At 42.1% G+C, this 18,154-nt stretch overlaps 1 protein-coding gene across 7 annotated transcripts in view; it reads right to left on the bottom strand.

Annotated features, from left to right (window-relative positions):
* RELCH (RAB11 binding and LisH domain, coiled-coil and HEAT repeat containing) overlaps positions 1-18,154 on the bottom strand; it is a 760,620-nt gene that overhangs the window by 335,069 nt on the left and 407,397 nt on the right. For all 7 annotated transcript variants that reach the window (XM_085606887.1, XM_085606888.1, XM_085606890.1 and 4 more), the window contains one exon: positions 5,882-6,029. In XM_085606887.1, the coding sequence (XP_085463013.1) occupies positions 5,882-6,029 (148 nt within the window). The remainder of the gene's footprint in view (positions 1-5,881; positions 6,030-18,154) is intronic.

Genomic DNA, 18,154 nt, shown 5'->3' with positions numbered 1-18,154 from the left:
GGGGGGGGGGGGAGCAGGGGGACCCATGTCCTCACATATGCAGTCATTAAAATATGGAAAAAAACAACAAACGAAACAGGGTGGCATGGGAGACTGACCATGGATACGTCCTTGTGGCAAGAGGGTGAATTCGCGGAAATCAAGCAATTAGATGCATTTAAACAGGGAGATCTACTGGGGATTAGTCGACTGGGAGATATCGGGACGGCCCAGGGGATGGTCTCATTTCCCTGGCCTGAAAAACAATACAAACTTGCTGACAGATGATGATACAAATACACACAAAAGAGTCACTTAATGCATAAATACTCTAACCAATTACAGGACATAGTGAAAGAGATGCATCTGGAACATAATGTTCTGGTGTTGCTCCTACATACACATGCAATGTCCCAAATACATCGCACCCTCCCGACACCCTGCAGGGGTTAAATGGACAAGATTAAAGAGAAATGGAAAGGAGACCTGGGATGTATGGAGGACTTCAATTGGGGTAATGCATGTCAATATCCAAGAGAGGTGGCTATTACGCAGGACTTCCGACTGTTACAGTTAAAAATCCTACACTGAGCTTATTACACCCGAACACGACTATTCATTGAGAAAACTGGATATCAAGTGCCAGATGGGATGCAACAAGGAGGGTACATTCCTTCATATGCTGTGCGAGTGCCCACTTCTGTGGGGATTCTTGTCATGCATGGAGGGCAGTATCGTGAGGGCCCTGGGCTTGGCCTTGACTTTGAATGCCATGAATAATGTGTCTGGCTCTCCGGGGAGAGTGGACATTGTCAAAATACACCCTACTGTTTTTGTAATGTTGCGCTGGTAGTGGAACGCAGAGACTTCTTTCAGTTGTGGGGTAGCGGGTCGATCCCACAGGTACTTCAATGGACACAGAATGTTGACTGGTGCACGCTAACGACGTTTGAGGACACTGAATACTATGCTGCGTATCACAGCAAATAATGGTCAGGGGTGTCCGGACAGTCCCCACATCTGTAAAAGTATATAACAGACAGATAAATGTGAATGTGAGTTACCACAGTTTGCCAGGGGGGAGGGGAGTTATTTATTGTTACTGAATACTGAAAATAATAAAAAGATTTTTTTAATGTACAAATAATGAAATAGTTTATTTAATTCACAAACAAGTATTACATTTTTTTTTAAAATTTTTGATGGGAAAGAATTTAGCAGGCACTAGGGGATGGAGTCCTATGGGACCGAAATCGGCCCAGGAAGGGGAGCCACGTGGCCCATCTCCCGGTTTTTATTAGTAGTATGCAAGGGTCTTCTTGTCTTTTCCCACGCTGACGGAGAGCTTAACAATAGGCCCCTGAGCATGTTTCCAGACGATTTTGGCAACAAGTTATTGATGCAGAGAATATGAACACATCTCAACCAAACAAAGAAACATTTACTTCATTTAGTTAAGAAGAAGCACCCCTGTTTGGTGGAGTTTCACTTCTTTGCAGTCTCGTTGACTTCTCTTGATGAGGATTCACGCTTTCACAGATTAGTGGATGAAGACACTCGAGGAACAATCACACTGCCAAAATTACATGTACACAAGATCACTGGAAACATTATCTTGTGGTGCTTTACGGAGCTGTAGTGCAGAATATGCACAAGACATTTACCCAACGAGTTAGCACTTACTAATTAACCAGATGAAAGTACTCCAGTTGGGTAGACGTTTTCAGCAAAACTGGGGATTCTTCTTGGAAAAAATGAGGTTCCACTCAGGCCCTGGTGTGCATTTCAAGGAAATTAAACCTTACAGGAAGCACTTACAAATACAAACATAGCCGATACCCAGTGGAAGCCCGACTTCAGTAAAGCACAAACGATCCTAACTTCCTGTGCTTGGTGAAAGCAAAGCAAGTGTGTTTCCTCTCGTATTTCACGATGAAAAATGATCTGAAATCCTTAATGTAGGTGACTGCATTGTTGGTCTATTGGAGCGCAATCTGATCAGGGGTGACTGTGATGAGTGATTTATTTCTAATCGTCTCCTGGTGAGAGCAAAGTCCATGAATCGCCCTTTTAAATACCCTTAGTATGTAAATGCCCAAAATGTCTAGCCCCACTGACAGACATACACAGGCACTCACACAACCACTGACAGACCCACACAGGCACTCACAGATCCACACAGGCACTCACATACCCACTCACAGACCCCACTCACAGAGCCACACAGGAACTCACAGACCCACTCACAAACACACACAGCCACTCATACATGCACTCACACCTGCTCACAGACCCACACACACAGGCCCTCACAGACCCACACGGCCACTCATCACCCACTCTCAAAGGTGATAGGTTAAAGTTAGGAATAGAAAAAATTAAACATTTAGAAATTCACTAGGAAAAAAACAAAGGTTAGAGGGACGTTCTAGTGTGGAAATAGAATTTAAAAAACCATAGTAATTCACTGAAAAACTCCAAAGGTTACAGGGACGTTATAGTTAGGCTCAGATCTCACTCGCACAAAACCAGTGAAATTCAGCAGTTATAGTCTTCTGAGGTAACTATACTGTATGCTGTCGCAATGCATATATATATACACACACACACACACACAAATCTTTATTACTGGTTAATAAAAATAAAAATCAATCTACCTTACACACCTCCCTGCCTGCCATAGTGTTGCGCTTATCACCCTTCCTGTGATCAGAGACTATCAGCCTACCTATCATCAAACTGAATAATACCAACCATAACTATAACCCTCGTTCAGCCAAACCTTAGACACCCAGTAATATAGCTGAAAAGCAGATCCCTTTCCTACTCCATATTTTACATGTAGCAAATGCATGCACTCAGTCTGCGTCCAAATCCTGGTACAGGGGGCAGAGTTGGTGGAGAGAAGATGATTGTTCTGTGAACCAGGCCATGCCACACTTGTTCCTTTGCTGGGGTCGTATGAAAGTCTAATATGTCGCTGTATTGTTGTAATCTATGCTCAGAGATTCGGCTAGTACTTTACATCATCTTGATAGACTGTGAGTACATGCCAGATGTAATTGGACAATAGAACCTATTGGGCCATGTCTCTATCTACTTTCAGAGTCCCCTGGAACACATGCTCTCAAAAAACACATACCTCAATTACAAACGTCACAATGCTGGTGCAAACTTTTTTGCTAACAAACACCAAAAAGAGATTCTTGGCACTTATGTTTGTACCCCATTAAGGTTCAACAGTATGTCACTATTCACTTAATGTTTACTTAGGATCGTTTACAGCCATTTCTTGTTTTGAGGGTTCTAACTCTACACCTAGGATGACACTCAACTACGAGCGGAATGAAAACAACTGCTCACACTAACTAGGTTTATCCAAAGTAAGGGAATGGATGTGTCAGCACTGCCTAAAGGTAAACACAGATAGAACAGAGATTTTGGTCACTGTATACTGTACTTCTCTATGGTCTCCTCTTTTTTGGATCTTTGACTTCAGCCCCTGTCCTAACCTATCAACCTCTCTAAAATGCTTGTGTGAATATATAGATTTACAAATGTTCATGTTTTCTTGGTCGCCTCTACATAAACTTTTCTGATGAAGAAAATCAGTCCCATTCTCTATCTCTTCTCAGTAGACTGGTGCTGGCAGTTGTACAGGTCCTGATTTGGCCAGGGCTTTGGAATCAAATATTTAATTCTGCAGACACTACAATCAATTCAAAATCAAGTAGGCTGCCTAGGCTCCCTGGCACCATACCACTACTAGACCAATACTCTTTTGAGAGGTCTTGATTGGCTTCCTGTTAATGCTCGCGTTTCTTTTAAAGTCCTTTGTCTAGTTCATCATGCTTAGTACGGATTAATAGCTCATTTCATTAAGTGATGCATTCGGATTTACATGGCATACATATCTCTTTACTCATACACTCCTAATCTATTAGTCATTTCTAAATTCTGAAAAGTCCTCAGGGTTGGTTGTGGCTTTTTTGTCCTGGGTCCAAAGGTGTGGATTGCCCTGCCACCACATTTCAGATCTATCTTCTCATGCACTCCAGATGCGATCTAAAAGAACTGCTGTTAACATACTTATAGTGTTTTCTCTTATATCTGGGTGGCTTAGAGACAAGAGAACCTCAGGTGGTACTGCACCTGTATAAATGATCTACAGAATAGCATAATTAGTTGAAGTGGGTTCAGAATTTCTTTTTAATGGACTTTTGATGAGCTGGAGCTAGCGGTGTGAGGATGACATTCGCCGCAGCTGAAAAGTTTGATGCCGACCAGGCCCAAGAGAGCACAGCCTTCCATGTCAAGATGGTGAACTGCTGAAGAACAGGAAGGAGAAGACTTAAAACGCAGGAAGCAGCTGAATCAAGCTTGGCTTCAGTGGCAAGAGAACTAGCCCTAAAAATGGCAGCGCTGTGACAGAGGGCTCAGGGAATGGAGGAGGCAACGCACAAGGAGGAATAACCGTAGTAGAGAGACTGACCTTGAGGCACTTAGAGCCACAAACGAATGCACGACCCAAGGACTGCCCAGCATTCTTGGGGTGAATATAGTGGATAAAATAGAGAGCTGCAAAACAGTAAGCACAGAGCAATGCAGGAGCTGGAGATACCCAGGGCAGACAGGAGCTATTGGAGTGAAGGCTACTATGTAGACTAGAGGTCCCACACAAAGGGAAATAATCCTCAGACTTCTACGGGCATGACACACCTACCCTCCAATCCACCCCCACTCTCTGAGCTGATCGAGCAAAACAGTGACAGCTCTAGAGTAAGCTGGTGTGAAGCCCCTCCTCCTTGAATCTTGATCTGATGCGCAAGGATGTGGAGCTGGTCATCCAATCCCAAGGAGCGAGTAACACTGCTGATGTGGTAGGAAGGAATAGAGCTATGTCAATGATATGCTATCAGGCAGTTTTCGACCTAAAAACCAGAGGGACTCTCAAATATACAACTCATTCAATCCATCAATCAATTAATCAAGTGATTTGTAAAGCATGACTACTCACCCGTAAGGGTATCAAGGATGTGTGTGAAGGGTGAGGAGGGAGAAATGAAGGGGAAGCTGCTGATTCGCCGGAGGCACTGTGGTTCAGTCGAAGAGCCAGGTGCCATGTCGTGAGTTCCTTCTTGAATTGAGGCAGTTATGGTGAGAGCCCGAGGTGGAGAGAGAGGCAGAGTGTTCCAGGTCTTTGCTGCGAGGTAGGAGAAGGATATTCCACCAGCCGTGGTCTTGGGGATACGTGGGACGGTGGCCACGGCCAGATGGGTGGATCGGAGGTCTCTAGTGAGTGCGTGGAATGAGAGGCGAAGGTTGAGGAAAGCAGGTCCCGCGTCGTGTAGGGCTTTGTAGGCTTGTGTGAGAAGCTTGAAGGTGATTCTTTTGTTGAACTCATCAGTGGTGGGGGCTTTGGTGTACTATAATTAGGTAATCTTATTTTAGAGCTTACGAGTGCAGGGAGGACAGCTTGCTGAAGAAGGAAAAGTTACTTGCCTGTAAAAACTGTACTCCAGTGTTCCCCCCAAACTAATATGTGACCCTTACTATGTTCCCAGTTTTAAAGGATGGGTTTGCCCGGCTTGTCACCTAGTAAATGAAATACGATTGCTTAGAACTAGGACTTCTGGACGCTCCGATCATAATAGTGATGGCAGTGAGCACAGTACGATTGACAGAAATATTGTTTTAAAACCGTAGTAGATGTTTACAAAGTACAAATAACATCAAAACTAATTAAAGAGACCACTGGCATTGCAGTTTCAATACTGAAGCTAAGCAAAAATAAAACACCTAATTAGATTGAGAGGAGAAAGCTTTCAGATTTGCAATATGTGCATTCACTTTCCATTACCACTCATGCTTTGGGGAAGATGTTAACAAGTACATTATGTACCTTCGATATGTGGCACTTCACCGTGAAGCACAGCCTTCTTTGAGAAAGGTGCATCCTGGAGCACAGTGGCAAATAGAGAAGGTAGCAGGGACTGCAAGGCAGAGAGATACATATGGAGTTTATGCTCATCTAGCCCGTGTTCTCCTTCCTATAAGAAAGAAAAAAGGACAGTTAAGAGGGCATGTAATAATCAAACTGCTTATCAGCTTGTGGTAATCTTTATTACAGCAAACCCAATCTTTACTCATTGGGGATACCGTCCCCTCTTAAAAAGATACGTTTTGGAAAAATAGAAATGAATTTTGCCATGGCATATAGGATTGATAAGCACAATAACCTGTTAACTGGATTCTTTAACCAGCAAGATTCACATAAAGGAGTATGCCAAAGAAGACCAAGTGAAAACACTGACACGTGAAAAAGAGACTGACTTAAAATTAAACATTACCACCAACCTTGAAAGTTATCTGTTGAATACATCTATATTATTTCTTATTGAATTCCACTTCAGTACTTTAGGGATACACAAAAGTATGTGTTCAATTACTGAACAAATTCATAAAATGTGCGCAAGGATATTGAGAAATGCACATTAGAGGACACAACCTATGTGCCATATGCTGCAGTGCACTTCAACAATCAAATGGCACAACCCAGATTCACATAGGAAGCAAAAGAAAAATAAGTCACAGAAATCAGAAGATAGAAAGAAAAAAGTTACCTTCCTGTAATTAAAGTTGTTGAGCACTGGTAGCTAAGATAGTCACAGGCTTGACTGATTCTCCGGCTGAGAATACCTGGTACACAGAAATTCACATTGTAATTCCGTCCCATTAAAAAGCCAATCCACCTCATACCAAGCTGCAGATAGTTAGATGGATGTGCTGTGAAGTCTACCCTCCTCATATTTCCAAGCACTAGTGAGGAGGGTATATAATACCCACTTCGATAAAAGGGGAGAACACAGAGCTGCATGGAAATCTAGGCAAGGTCCAAATTCTGCAGAATGACAATTCTTATAAGTTTACTGACTAAAGAATCGAGATTGTATTAAGGACAAGGAGGCTAGCATTATGCATAATCTATTATTCACGACTTCTGAGCAGCAAAATCATCAAAAGCTTGTCAAACACAAACTAAAAACATCACAATGTGAAAAAGAATGTTCAGTCCCAACATATACTATCCATCTTCCATCTTCCTCCTCTTTTATTTGTCCTTCGATGAAAACTGCTAAAAAAAATCACAGCATTCTACTCTTCTCTATCCTCTTCTAGTTATCTGTTGACAAAAACATCATGTTTAAGAGAAAAAATATCACCACATTTCCTTTAACCAAGAATATTAAACAACTCTTACCTTGAACTAACAATACAATTATCAAATACTTTCTCCCCCCTCATCGCCAAGAAGGGAAGGGATAGTGAGATAATGCTAGCCTCCTTGTCTTTTATAAAATCTCGATTCATTATTCAGTAAACTTATAAGAATCGTCATTTTCTTTCAAGACAGGAGGCCAGCATTATGCATGTTCAAAGTTCTTGAAACATGTTTGACACCGCGAAAATAAAATTTTCCTAAAAGTCTCCACAGACGACCAATCTGGTGCTTTTAAAATGTCATCCAATCGACCATCCATCATACAAACCTTACTTGCCATAGCCCCTCTGAACGAATGAGCTGTAAACTTTGACATGTCCACTCCTGCCTCCTTCATTGTCTCTTTCACCCACTTGCAATCATAGCAAGTGGCACTGCCTTAAAGGGCTTCACATAAGAAATCAACAGTTGATCAATCCCTGCATTCCTCTTAACCAACAACCTCCACGTGTACTCTATCAGACATTGTACTACTCAAAGTTTTGGAGATTCATAAAATCTTGGATTTAAAAACAAATTATAATAATCGAACTAGACATTGTCTTTGTTTGTTTGCACAAATCAAAAACCAAACAATCTGCCTGAAAATAATCTATGAGACACTTCCAATGCACTAACATCTGAAACTCTCCTGAAAGAAATAAGACATAATAGTGTGGTCAATTCCCAAGTCAACTCTCTTACTTCTAGATACCGGTTGCTTGGTCAACCTTCAAACAAACGTAGAAACAAATCTACATCCCGTAGAGTCTGGTAGTTAGCTTTTTGGTGGTCTCCTCAAGCCAATCCCCTTCATTACTCTACAGACCGAGGGGCTTTTACCTACAGAAAGAAACACCCTGAATTTAAGAATGCCCTGCAGCTACAGCTGGCCTGTAACAATTTACTGTTCTGTAGGACATCCCCGCTCAAATAACTCTGCAAAACAATTAGCTAGCTCTACATCATCTGCCTCCACGGGATCCAAACCCCTCTACATGCACCAACATAACCACACTTTCCAAACTGCTCTATACCTCTTCCTGGTCCCTGGAGCCCATGATTCATTGAGCAGACTTGAAGCTGCCTCCGAAAGTCCTGTGCAGCGCCTGGAACCCCTGATATCTTCCAGACTAGTAGGTTGAGCAAACCAGACTTCACCAAAGAATGTTCCTCTCCTTCTATGCCCGACAACAGCCCCTTGAAGGACGTTATCAAATATGGTTGTTCCACCCCTAACTCAGTCACCGACAGGAACCAAGACTGAGTCTTCCAAAAATGCATCACTAAACCTAACTGACATTCTGGCTCTCTACCTGAACCAGTACTCTCTGAATCATCGAAAAAAGGGGACAGGCATAACCCTTCACTCTGCTCCAATCTTGCAGAAAAGCATCTATTGCTACTGCCCCCGGGTCCAGCCTCCAACTCACATACATTGGCAGTTGATATGTCAGCCTGGAAGCAAACAGATCCACATCCAAAGCACCCATAGCTATCATAATACTCTGAAAAACCTCTGCTTTCAATTTCCAGTCGCTGTAATACATCACATTCCTAGAATTCCAATCCACCACCAAATTCTGATTCCCAGGAAGATGTTCTGCTCTGATATCTATTTTGTATTCCAAACAAAAGTCCCACATCTCTTTTGCCAACTCTGCCAACTTCTTCGATCTGCTTCCGCCGGTTTATGTATTTCACCGCTATGACATTGTCAGTCTTTAAAAGCACCAAACTGTTCTTTAAATTCTCCTTCCAACACATTAACTCTTGTCTTGCCTCTCTGTCCAGACAAACCGAGTCTCCGCATCATAAACCTTTAGCCAGACCAAAAGTCTTCAAACGTTGAAGGGCCCTGTAATGCAAAGGACCCGGAATACCGCTTGTATTGAAGAGGACAATAGACCTATCACTCAAGACCCTTCCCTCAATTTCAGTGTGTTCCCCCTTGACATAGAACTCACTTCTTGCCTTATTTTCTTCACCTTCTTTTTTGGTAAGCGTAACTGACTTACCCTCGAATCCACTACGAAACTTCATCGACTGAGTCGGTACTATAACAGATTTGTCCATATTTATAGCAAATCCCAAATTCTCTAATATATTTACAACCAGCTCTAAATTGCTGCGCAACTCTTCCAACTCTTGTTTCATTATCAGCATGTCATCTAAATAAACAATCATTCTTATTCCCCTTTCTCTCAAGAATCCTACCACTGGACGCATTACCTCCGTGAAGCACCATGGAGCTGCTGGCAAACTGAAAGGAAGGCTTTGGAACTGATACAGCTGCCCTCTCCACCTGAAAGGTAAGTATCCTTGACTTTCCTTCGCTATTGGTACTGTGAAATATGTGTCTTTCAAATCTATTTTCACCATCCAATCCTTGTAATCATACCCTCAACAAATGAATTCCTTCCTTAAAATGCCGATATGTCATGTACCGATTAAAATTCCATAAGTTAATTACTGGCCTTCAACCCTTGTCTTTTTTCTACTGGAAACAGGGTACTTACACACCCCTTTTCCTCCCCTGAAACATTTTGAATAGCATTCATGTCCAACATCTGACTTACCTCTTGCTGAATCACAATTTGCACAACCTCCTGAAACACCAACTTGTTTGGTTCTGATAGATGGCAAGGCTCTAAGTCCAACTCTATTCGATAAATCTCTATCACTTGCAAAACCCATGCATCCTTTGGTATAGACTCCCACTGAGTATAGAAATACCTCAACCTTCCTCCCACACTTAAAGGGATAGATCCAGAAGTTGTCATCGTACTCACCTTGCCCCCAACTCTGATTAAGGGATTGTCCCCTTCCTTGATTGCCTCTTCTTCCTTGGCTTCGGCCTCTCTGCTGGTAGAATTATCCACCATCGGGATTTCCCTTGTATGTTCCAAAACCTTAGCTTGCAGTATTGTGATATTGGGCTCTGAAACCTACTTGGCCAATAGGGTGCCCTCTCATACAGGCCCTGTCATAAAAACTTCCACTTGAGAAGACCCTGTGCATGGAATACTGCGCTTTATCCAAACACGTGAATGTCTTAACATACTTCGTTAAAAGTCCTCACCAAACCATCTCCTAAAAGTAATCCCTTTGTATCTTATGATGACTCTCTTTTTGCTAGTTTACTAAATTTAGGGTTAATCCTCATGAGCAAAGTCTTGTGTGTTTCTGCTAAAAAGCCTGCGTTCGCATTCCCTAAAAAACAGATTGCCCTATGGCACCATCCTCTTAACAAGGTTAAATCAGCCTAAGAACCCTTAAAGAATACCTCTCTGCCAGTGAATCGAAATTCTTTGCCAGGGAGTCCTTAGACATCTAATAATTTGTCTTGACATATTTTGAGAGATTTTTCTAACCCCTTACTGGGATCCTTACACAACTTGAACAAGTACGTTAACAAATCAGGATCCATATATGGAGTTATGGTCACCTTTTCATCAATGAAGTGCCTCGAACACTCAGCCCTCATAATATTGCGTTCCTCCTTCGACAAGGATTTACGCAATCTTGCCCTTATATACTCAGCCACATGTTCCATGGCCACCAATCCTTGCCTCTGGGATGCCTTATTTCTTTAGGGTCAAACAATTTTTACCCAAAGGGATCCACCGCTGTCAAAGAATCCTTAATCTTTGACTTACTGGCCATATCTGCTTCCTCATCTAATCGGTATTTATATTCCAAATCAAGAATATATTTATCTAGCTCAGCTCTGTCTCCTCTCACATCTGATTCATCCCTGAACGCTTCATCTCTTTTAGTGTCATGCTGGCCACCTTGCGTGCCGTTTCGGACAACAATTCTTTGCGAGACGCTAGGGCCCCCCTCTATTTTTGGATGAATAATCCATGTCTTTTTTTCCTGAAACCTTTTCCTTGAGGTCCCCTATTTGTGTCATCCTCATCATACACAGAAAAAAACTCCTCCTTTTCAATATCTTTAAGCTCGCCTTTTCCTAATACCTGTTTTAACGATTCAACAACCTCAACCACAAATTTCTTAACTTCTTTTCTCTTCCTCACTCCTATTCATCTCCATTTTATTTTTATATGCTACACAATAATAAAAAAATATTAATATTCTCTTTCTATAAACTCTTAATCCTCATTCTCGAATACATTCCTTCCATAAATACAACAAACCCTGTACAACCAAATATTTCCAAATTATCAACTCAAATTTTCTTTTACTTCACAAATCCTAACTCTCCTCATGCAAAACGCTGCGCTGATGACCATTCCTGGCTAATGAACGCGTTACCAAGCGCATTGCTGCCGTGGAAACAGCCCTGCATCCCTACAGACTCTTGAAAATAAAGAAAACCTAAAGAAGGCCTATTTACCTCCGAAAATAGCCCCAAGGCGACAAGACTCGAAGTACGTTAATGCATTCCTGCCCCCAATCAGGGCTATTTCCATAGTAAATAGACCCGTATACAAAAAAGACTCAGATCGGCAGCAAATCAGAAGACGCTGCTAGCTCCTTCTAACATCACGCGCTAATGCGCTCGGGCCAGAGCTCGCCGAAGTGCTGTATTTGAATAATCAACAGCCCTTGAATCCGCTCGTGCCACCTTTTAAAAAAATCAAAAAGTAAGTCACCAGCTTTCTGGCCCAAATAACTTTTATTTGTTACTTAAATCAAATTTTCTCTTGAAATTTCATCCACATCAGTTTAAAATTAAGAACCCCTAACTTACTACTACAGTCATTCACAAAAACTCTTCCCTCATTCTTCACACACAAAATATTAACTATAAATTGGGCAAAAAACAAATAAGCCAATCAAAATATTTCAATTAAACAACTGAAACACAACTCCTTATACATTTTTTCCATACTTATCTGCCCAGAAGCAGCAAACAAAAGAGAAGGAAGATGGAGGATAGACAGTATATGTTGGGACTGAACATTCTTTTTCACATTGCGATGTTTTTAGATTCTATTTGGCAAGCTTTTAATGGTTTTGCTGGTCTGAAGTATTGAATAAAAAGGTTATGCATAACGCTAGCCTCCTGTCTTGACATAAATTTGCAATTGCAGTTAATGTCTTGTATTCTCCAGCTAAGGCTCATTTATAGATTAACATGCACAAATTTAACCAGCAAGCAGTTCATTAAAATATGGAAGGTAGGAAAAGGCTTATCTTAATGAAAGAAGTTGCAGAGCATCAGGAAGTACCTCTTTGGGCTTATTTCTGGCCTGAAGGACCAGGTATGCTTGATAAGTGGAGGTATTTTATGGCCTCAATGTCACAGCTCTAAAGAACTCTAGCATAGGAACCCTTCCAAAGAGTGCATTCCCTTAGGCATTCCTCTGGTAAAGTGTGCTGCCGCTCTGCTTTTCTGTAGCACACTGTAACACATGCAAAATCCATCTAGTTATACCTTGTTTTGTCACAGGTCACACTAACTGTAGAGCTGTTTTGAACAGCTTGGTATTATCTCCATAAAATTACATGCACCTTTTCATATCACAATGGTTAAAATTCCTTTGACTGGTTCTATAAGATTGTGGCGAAAATAGCCAAGACTACTGGTTCATTGGGATATTAGAACATAGGAGTGTTTGTAAATACTTTGGGATGACAGCCCAAAGTACATCAAACCTTACAGAAGCAAAAGTAAGGCATCTTGATTCAAAAGACTTGGATTTCACTCACTCGTTTGGCTGATGCAGTCACAAACAAAGAAGGCATCTTCAAGGTAAAGGGCTTATTGTCTACTGCATGTATGTACCCAAACTGCTTGTACATCTTACAATCAAAGCACTGAGCTCCTATGCAGAAGGCTACTTTGTCAGTGGTGGAAATGATTGTTAAACACAGAGCACGAAACACTTTAATCAGACACTGCAAGGACAAACTTAATTCCTGCTGGACTAATGCATGTGGAAATAGCCACTAGGTGGACCGTTCCAGGCCTCCTAGCGATTTTATGTATTACATGGATGTTGGGTTAGCCATTTTTATTTTGGGACAACAATCTTGCAACTGTGTGTGGAAGGCCTAAAGAGACAACTGAATGGCTCTAACCTCTAGTAAACAGGTGTGCAGAAATTTCACATGAGCTGACTAAGAGCCCCTGGACTGGGTGTGTGGAATGACATGCACCTTAATATGTTGTTTGCATTTTCTACCAAGATTGATGAGCAGCATTATATGCACTACATCGGTCATGTCCTTTCACTTGTTTCCATTGCTTGTCTAGCTGTTCTGAGATAGGCTTCATAGGCAAGCAGGTATTGCACAGAGTCAAGCAAAACAATACAGCCCATTATTACATCCTTGTATTGCATGACTGTTGTACAGCAAGATGATTTCCTCTTGATGGGCACTGCCAGGTAAGTTTTGTCCTTTTGTACTTCAATGTGAACATATTTAATTCCTCTCAGTGATAGCAATTCTTTGGCTGGTATTAACAACAGCTGATTCCAGATCAGCGAAGACCCAACTTTTGTATCAAATTTATAGCACCTTGCATTACTGTCTTCTGCTTCTCACTATGAATGTGATTTTAGCAGCCAGTTATCAAATTGTGGAAAGTTTGGCAGTTCTGTCGTCCTAGATGAACAAGTTAATTACCTCCTGTAAATACCATTTCTGGTGGAATAAATATCTACCTGCTGATTCCCCATCTTTTGAATATCCCAGGCGCCAGTCAGGATCTAGAAACCTTTCCCCAATGGCACTCCCACAGCAGCAGGGGGCGCTGGGCCCACTTCGATACCGCACACACCACCAGGCTACATGACTAGAGCCATAAAGCATCTCGGTCAGCGTGCTGACATCAGTTATCATCCATTTTTTATCGCATCTCCAAGGCTAACAGATGATACTAATGTAATTTAGCTAGAAGCAGTTCTCATATGTTGTACACAAGTATAGGAAATTAGATGTATATTCAGGGCATATATGCAATATAACCTTAAACTATAAAAGAACTCTTGGTAAAGAAACCATGCTATGGGGAGGAGGGTGGGTTGGTGAGGAATCTTCAGGTAAATATTGTATCCAGCAGAAAAAACTTTCTCAAGGACTTGTTCTTCTGATGGATACATCTACCTGTCTACTTCACCTTTTGAATAGAGTCCCCAAGCAATAACACACTTGGAGGTGGGAGCACTGCTTACTAGAGGAAGAAGTCCTGAAGAACTGAGTAAACAAAGAGGTCATCCCTTCTTACTTCAGAATCTAAACAGCAGTGTTTTGCAAAATTGAAGGAAGGAAAGTCTTGAAAGTTGGTTTAACACTTTAAGCCTGTATTTAGCTGATAGGCCAAGCTGACATGATGGTAATCAGGAAAATTATCTTGAAAGATAATAACCGTAGATGACAACTACAGGGGTTCAAAAGGAGAGCACATTAAGTTTTATGTAAGGACCAAATTAAGGTCCTATTGTGACATGATAAAGAGAGTAGGTGGGTACCTGTTTGTGAGACTCTTTAGGAATTGCAAGACAATGGGAGACGTTAAACGAAAGTGTTGAACAGGCAAACACAGAAAATCCATTAAGGCTGACGAATAATCTTTAACTGTTGCCACTGAACAGCCCTGCTGGACTAAATAGAGGGCAAAACAGAGAATATCAGACATTGAGCCTTGAAGGGGATCTAGGGATTTTTCAGCACACCATTTGACAAACCTGGCCCACCTTTTAGAATAAACAGTCTTGGTGGAAAGGTTTCTAGAGGAGAGAATGATGTCTATCACTTCAGGGGTAAAGTGAATATATTTAGGTTCCTTGTAGGTGAAGGCTCTGTAGGGGAGTGGAACCTGCCCCTGTGATTTAGGCAGAAGGTCTTCCCTGTGAGGGGACGGAGCGGAGGGCACAGGTAGAGGTGAATATGGTTTGCATGCCACACCCTCAAAGCAATTCGAATTACTTGGGCCCAGTGTACGTAAATATTGCCCTTCACAAGAGGAATTAAGGGTGGGGGGAGGGTATATAATGGAGTGGAACAGTTCACTTGAAGCAAAATGAGTTTCCCAAAGCTCCCTGCAGCGCATTCTGAAGTGCACAAACGTTTGGGCAATGAGAGTTGACGTGAGTGACAAATAGATCTATATGAGGAATCCCCCACTATTGGAAGATATACAGGGATATCCCAGAGGAAGACGCCACTCGTGGTCAGCTAGAGGACTGAGGCTGTCGGATCGTACTTTGAGCACTCTGGCCATTTGATTTACTATCACGTAGATCTGATTGCTCGGAGCCCAGGACCAAAGTCACAGAGTTCTCTGCAGAGAAGTGTCAAACCCCCTCCTCCCTGTTTGTTGATATACTACATCGTGGTCTTATTGCCTGTTAAGATCTGGACATAGAGACCGTGAAGGGAAGGTAGGCCTTGAGAGCCAGATGCATCACCCTCAATTCCAGTAGATTGATGTGTAACCCCTGTTCTTCTGGAGACCAGAGTACTCTTAATTCCAATTCCTCCAGGTGAGCTCCCCACCCTAGAGAGGAGGCGTCAGAGATCACTGAGGCCACCGGTGGAGGAGGTAGAAACCGTCTCCCTTGATAAAGATTGTCATTCACGCTCTACCACTGTAAATCCTCTGTAGCGTCCCTTGAGATCTTGATGCTTGCTTATTGATCTCCGCTGTGTTGGAACCACTGTCGGTGGAGGCACTAGTGGGGGACCCTCATGTGCTAGTGAGGACTGGAATGATCACTCCCTACAGAAACATCAAAATCATAGTCTGAATGTCTTGAATCTTCTGAAGTGGAGGGAAGGCTTGATTCAATGTGGTAACTAATGCTGCCCCTATGAACAGTATGTGTTGAGAGGGCAATGGAGATTTGAGCTTGTTCACTGAAAAGCAAAGGTTGTACAATAGCCAAGTTGGCTCTTGCAAGTGAAGTCACCAATTCTGGAGTTCTGGCTTTGAACAACCAGCAGCCATCCAGGTAAGGGAGTATGGAAACACTGTTCCCTCTGAGGTGAGCTGCTACCACTGCCATCACCTTCGAGAAGACTCATGGAGCGGAAGTGGTGCCGAATGGAAGGACTGCAAACTGACAGTGTTTGGATTCTACAGTGAAACGGAGATAATTCCTGCGTGACTGCGAGACAGGAATGTGGAAATAGGCATCATGCAGATCGACATACTTCTGTATTCAGCACAAGCAGAAGCTGAGCTAGGGACCTCATTCTGAATTTTTCCTTTTTCAAGAACCAGTTCAAATGAATGCAGTCTAGGAGTGGACGAAGACCACTGTCATTTTTGGGAATCAAGGAAATATCTGGAATAGTATCCCTGCCCCTTTCCTTTATAGGAACCAATTCCACTGCAAGCCTAAGTAGGAGGGATTGAAGTTATTGTTGGAGAATTTGCAAATGGTCCAGTGGGTGAGACTCCTAGTGGGGAGGTGCAGGAGCAATTTTTAGAATGCTAGGGTGTACCCCCTTTCAACAATTTCTAAGACCCAATAGTCGGTAGTGATGGATTTCCATTTTTGTAGCAAGGAGGACACCCATCTTTCAAATGGCAGAGTGTGCTCCAGTAGATCGGAACTAGGGCTGCCTTCCTGTTGTGACTGGGGAAAAGGAAGAAGGGATGGGTACAGCCCACTGTCTTCCATGACCATAGCGTCTATGCTGCTTGTAGCCTGGGTTAGCGTATTAATAAGCTGTTGTTGCTGCAGGTTGTATTGCTGTCTGTCTCAAAAGAAGAACCCACAACTAAATCCTTGAAACCTTCTGAACTATCGTCTTTCACCTGAGCTTTAGGACCCAGTAATTTGGCTGTTGTCTTGGCGTCTTTGAACCTTTTAAGAGCCGAATAAGCCTTAGATCCAAAAAGGAGAGAACCAAGAAAGGGAAGGTCCATTAAGGTGGACTGAACATCTTGAGAGAAGTCAGAGTTCCTAAACCAAGCATGGTTACAAAGTGGGAATGATGTGTTAATAGATCCGGCCACTGAACCTGCTGCATCAGTGCCTAACTGGATGGCTTAGCGTGCAGCAGCTTGGAAATCTGTAATAAGTTCAGAGAAATGTCGTCTTAGATCATCTGAGAGGTTTGGGGTGAAAGCTTGAGCAGAGTCTAGTAGAGCTTGGACCTATCTTCCTGGCAGGAAACAGCCTTTACAACAAGGTTTTTACCATGATGTGCCCGTACCACACATTTTTTTTTTACCATGCATGCTTTTACCACTTATATGCTTTTACAACGAATACCTTTACCACACATTTATGTCAAGTGGGGGGGGGGTCTCCTCCCCACAAATAAATCTATCTATCTATCTATCTATCTATATATATATATATAAAAACAATGCGTGGTACTGGCATGCATTGTAAAAGCATATGCGTTCTAAAAATAATGCGGGTATAAAATGAGTTGCAAAAGCATGCAAAGTATTTCCCCGCGTTGTTCCATCATACAACCTTACTAGCAAGCAAGTGGTGGTGGTGTTGAGAGGTTTTAATGCCATGCTGCCTGCTGACATTTTCTTTGCGCATTGTTCCATCTTTTTTTTTGATTCTCTATCCACAGGGGTAGATGGAAATGATCTCAGGGTCATCTTTGATGAGCATGAGGATTGAACTTCCAAACTTTCAGGAGATGGACGGGCTGAAAGGAAGGTATGAACCCTCGGTGCCAGATTAACCTTAAAGGATATTGGTTGTATTTATAAATTGCACATCTATAACTGATGGTTATGAAAAAAAAAAAGAAATAATATGTGATTATGTGAATTTAGAGCTGTGATCAGCAAAAAAGGTTATATATTAAGTTGTGTCAGAATTGGCATTTCGTTGGTATTTTCATAGTCTAAAGGGGCCTCGCCTTGCTGACACTAAATGGGCCCACCACCCTTTTTGTAATTTTTTTAGGCATATACATTCTGGCCCTTGCTCTAGAGACTGCTGTAGAGGTGTCAAATCGCCA

Source organism: Triturus cristatus, chromosome 5_2, assembly GCF_964204655.1.
Source record: "Triturus cristatus chromosome 5_2, aTriCri1.1, whole genome shotgun sequence".
In the NCBI taxonomy this organism is placed as follows: Eukaryota; Metazoa; Chordata; class Amphibia; order Caudata; family Salamandridae; genus Triturus; species Triturus cristatus.
Note: the sequence above shows the minus strand (reverse complement) of the source record. Positions and strands in the feature narration are given on the sequence as shown.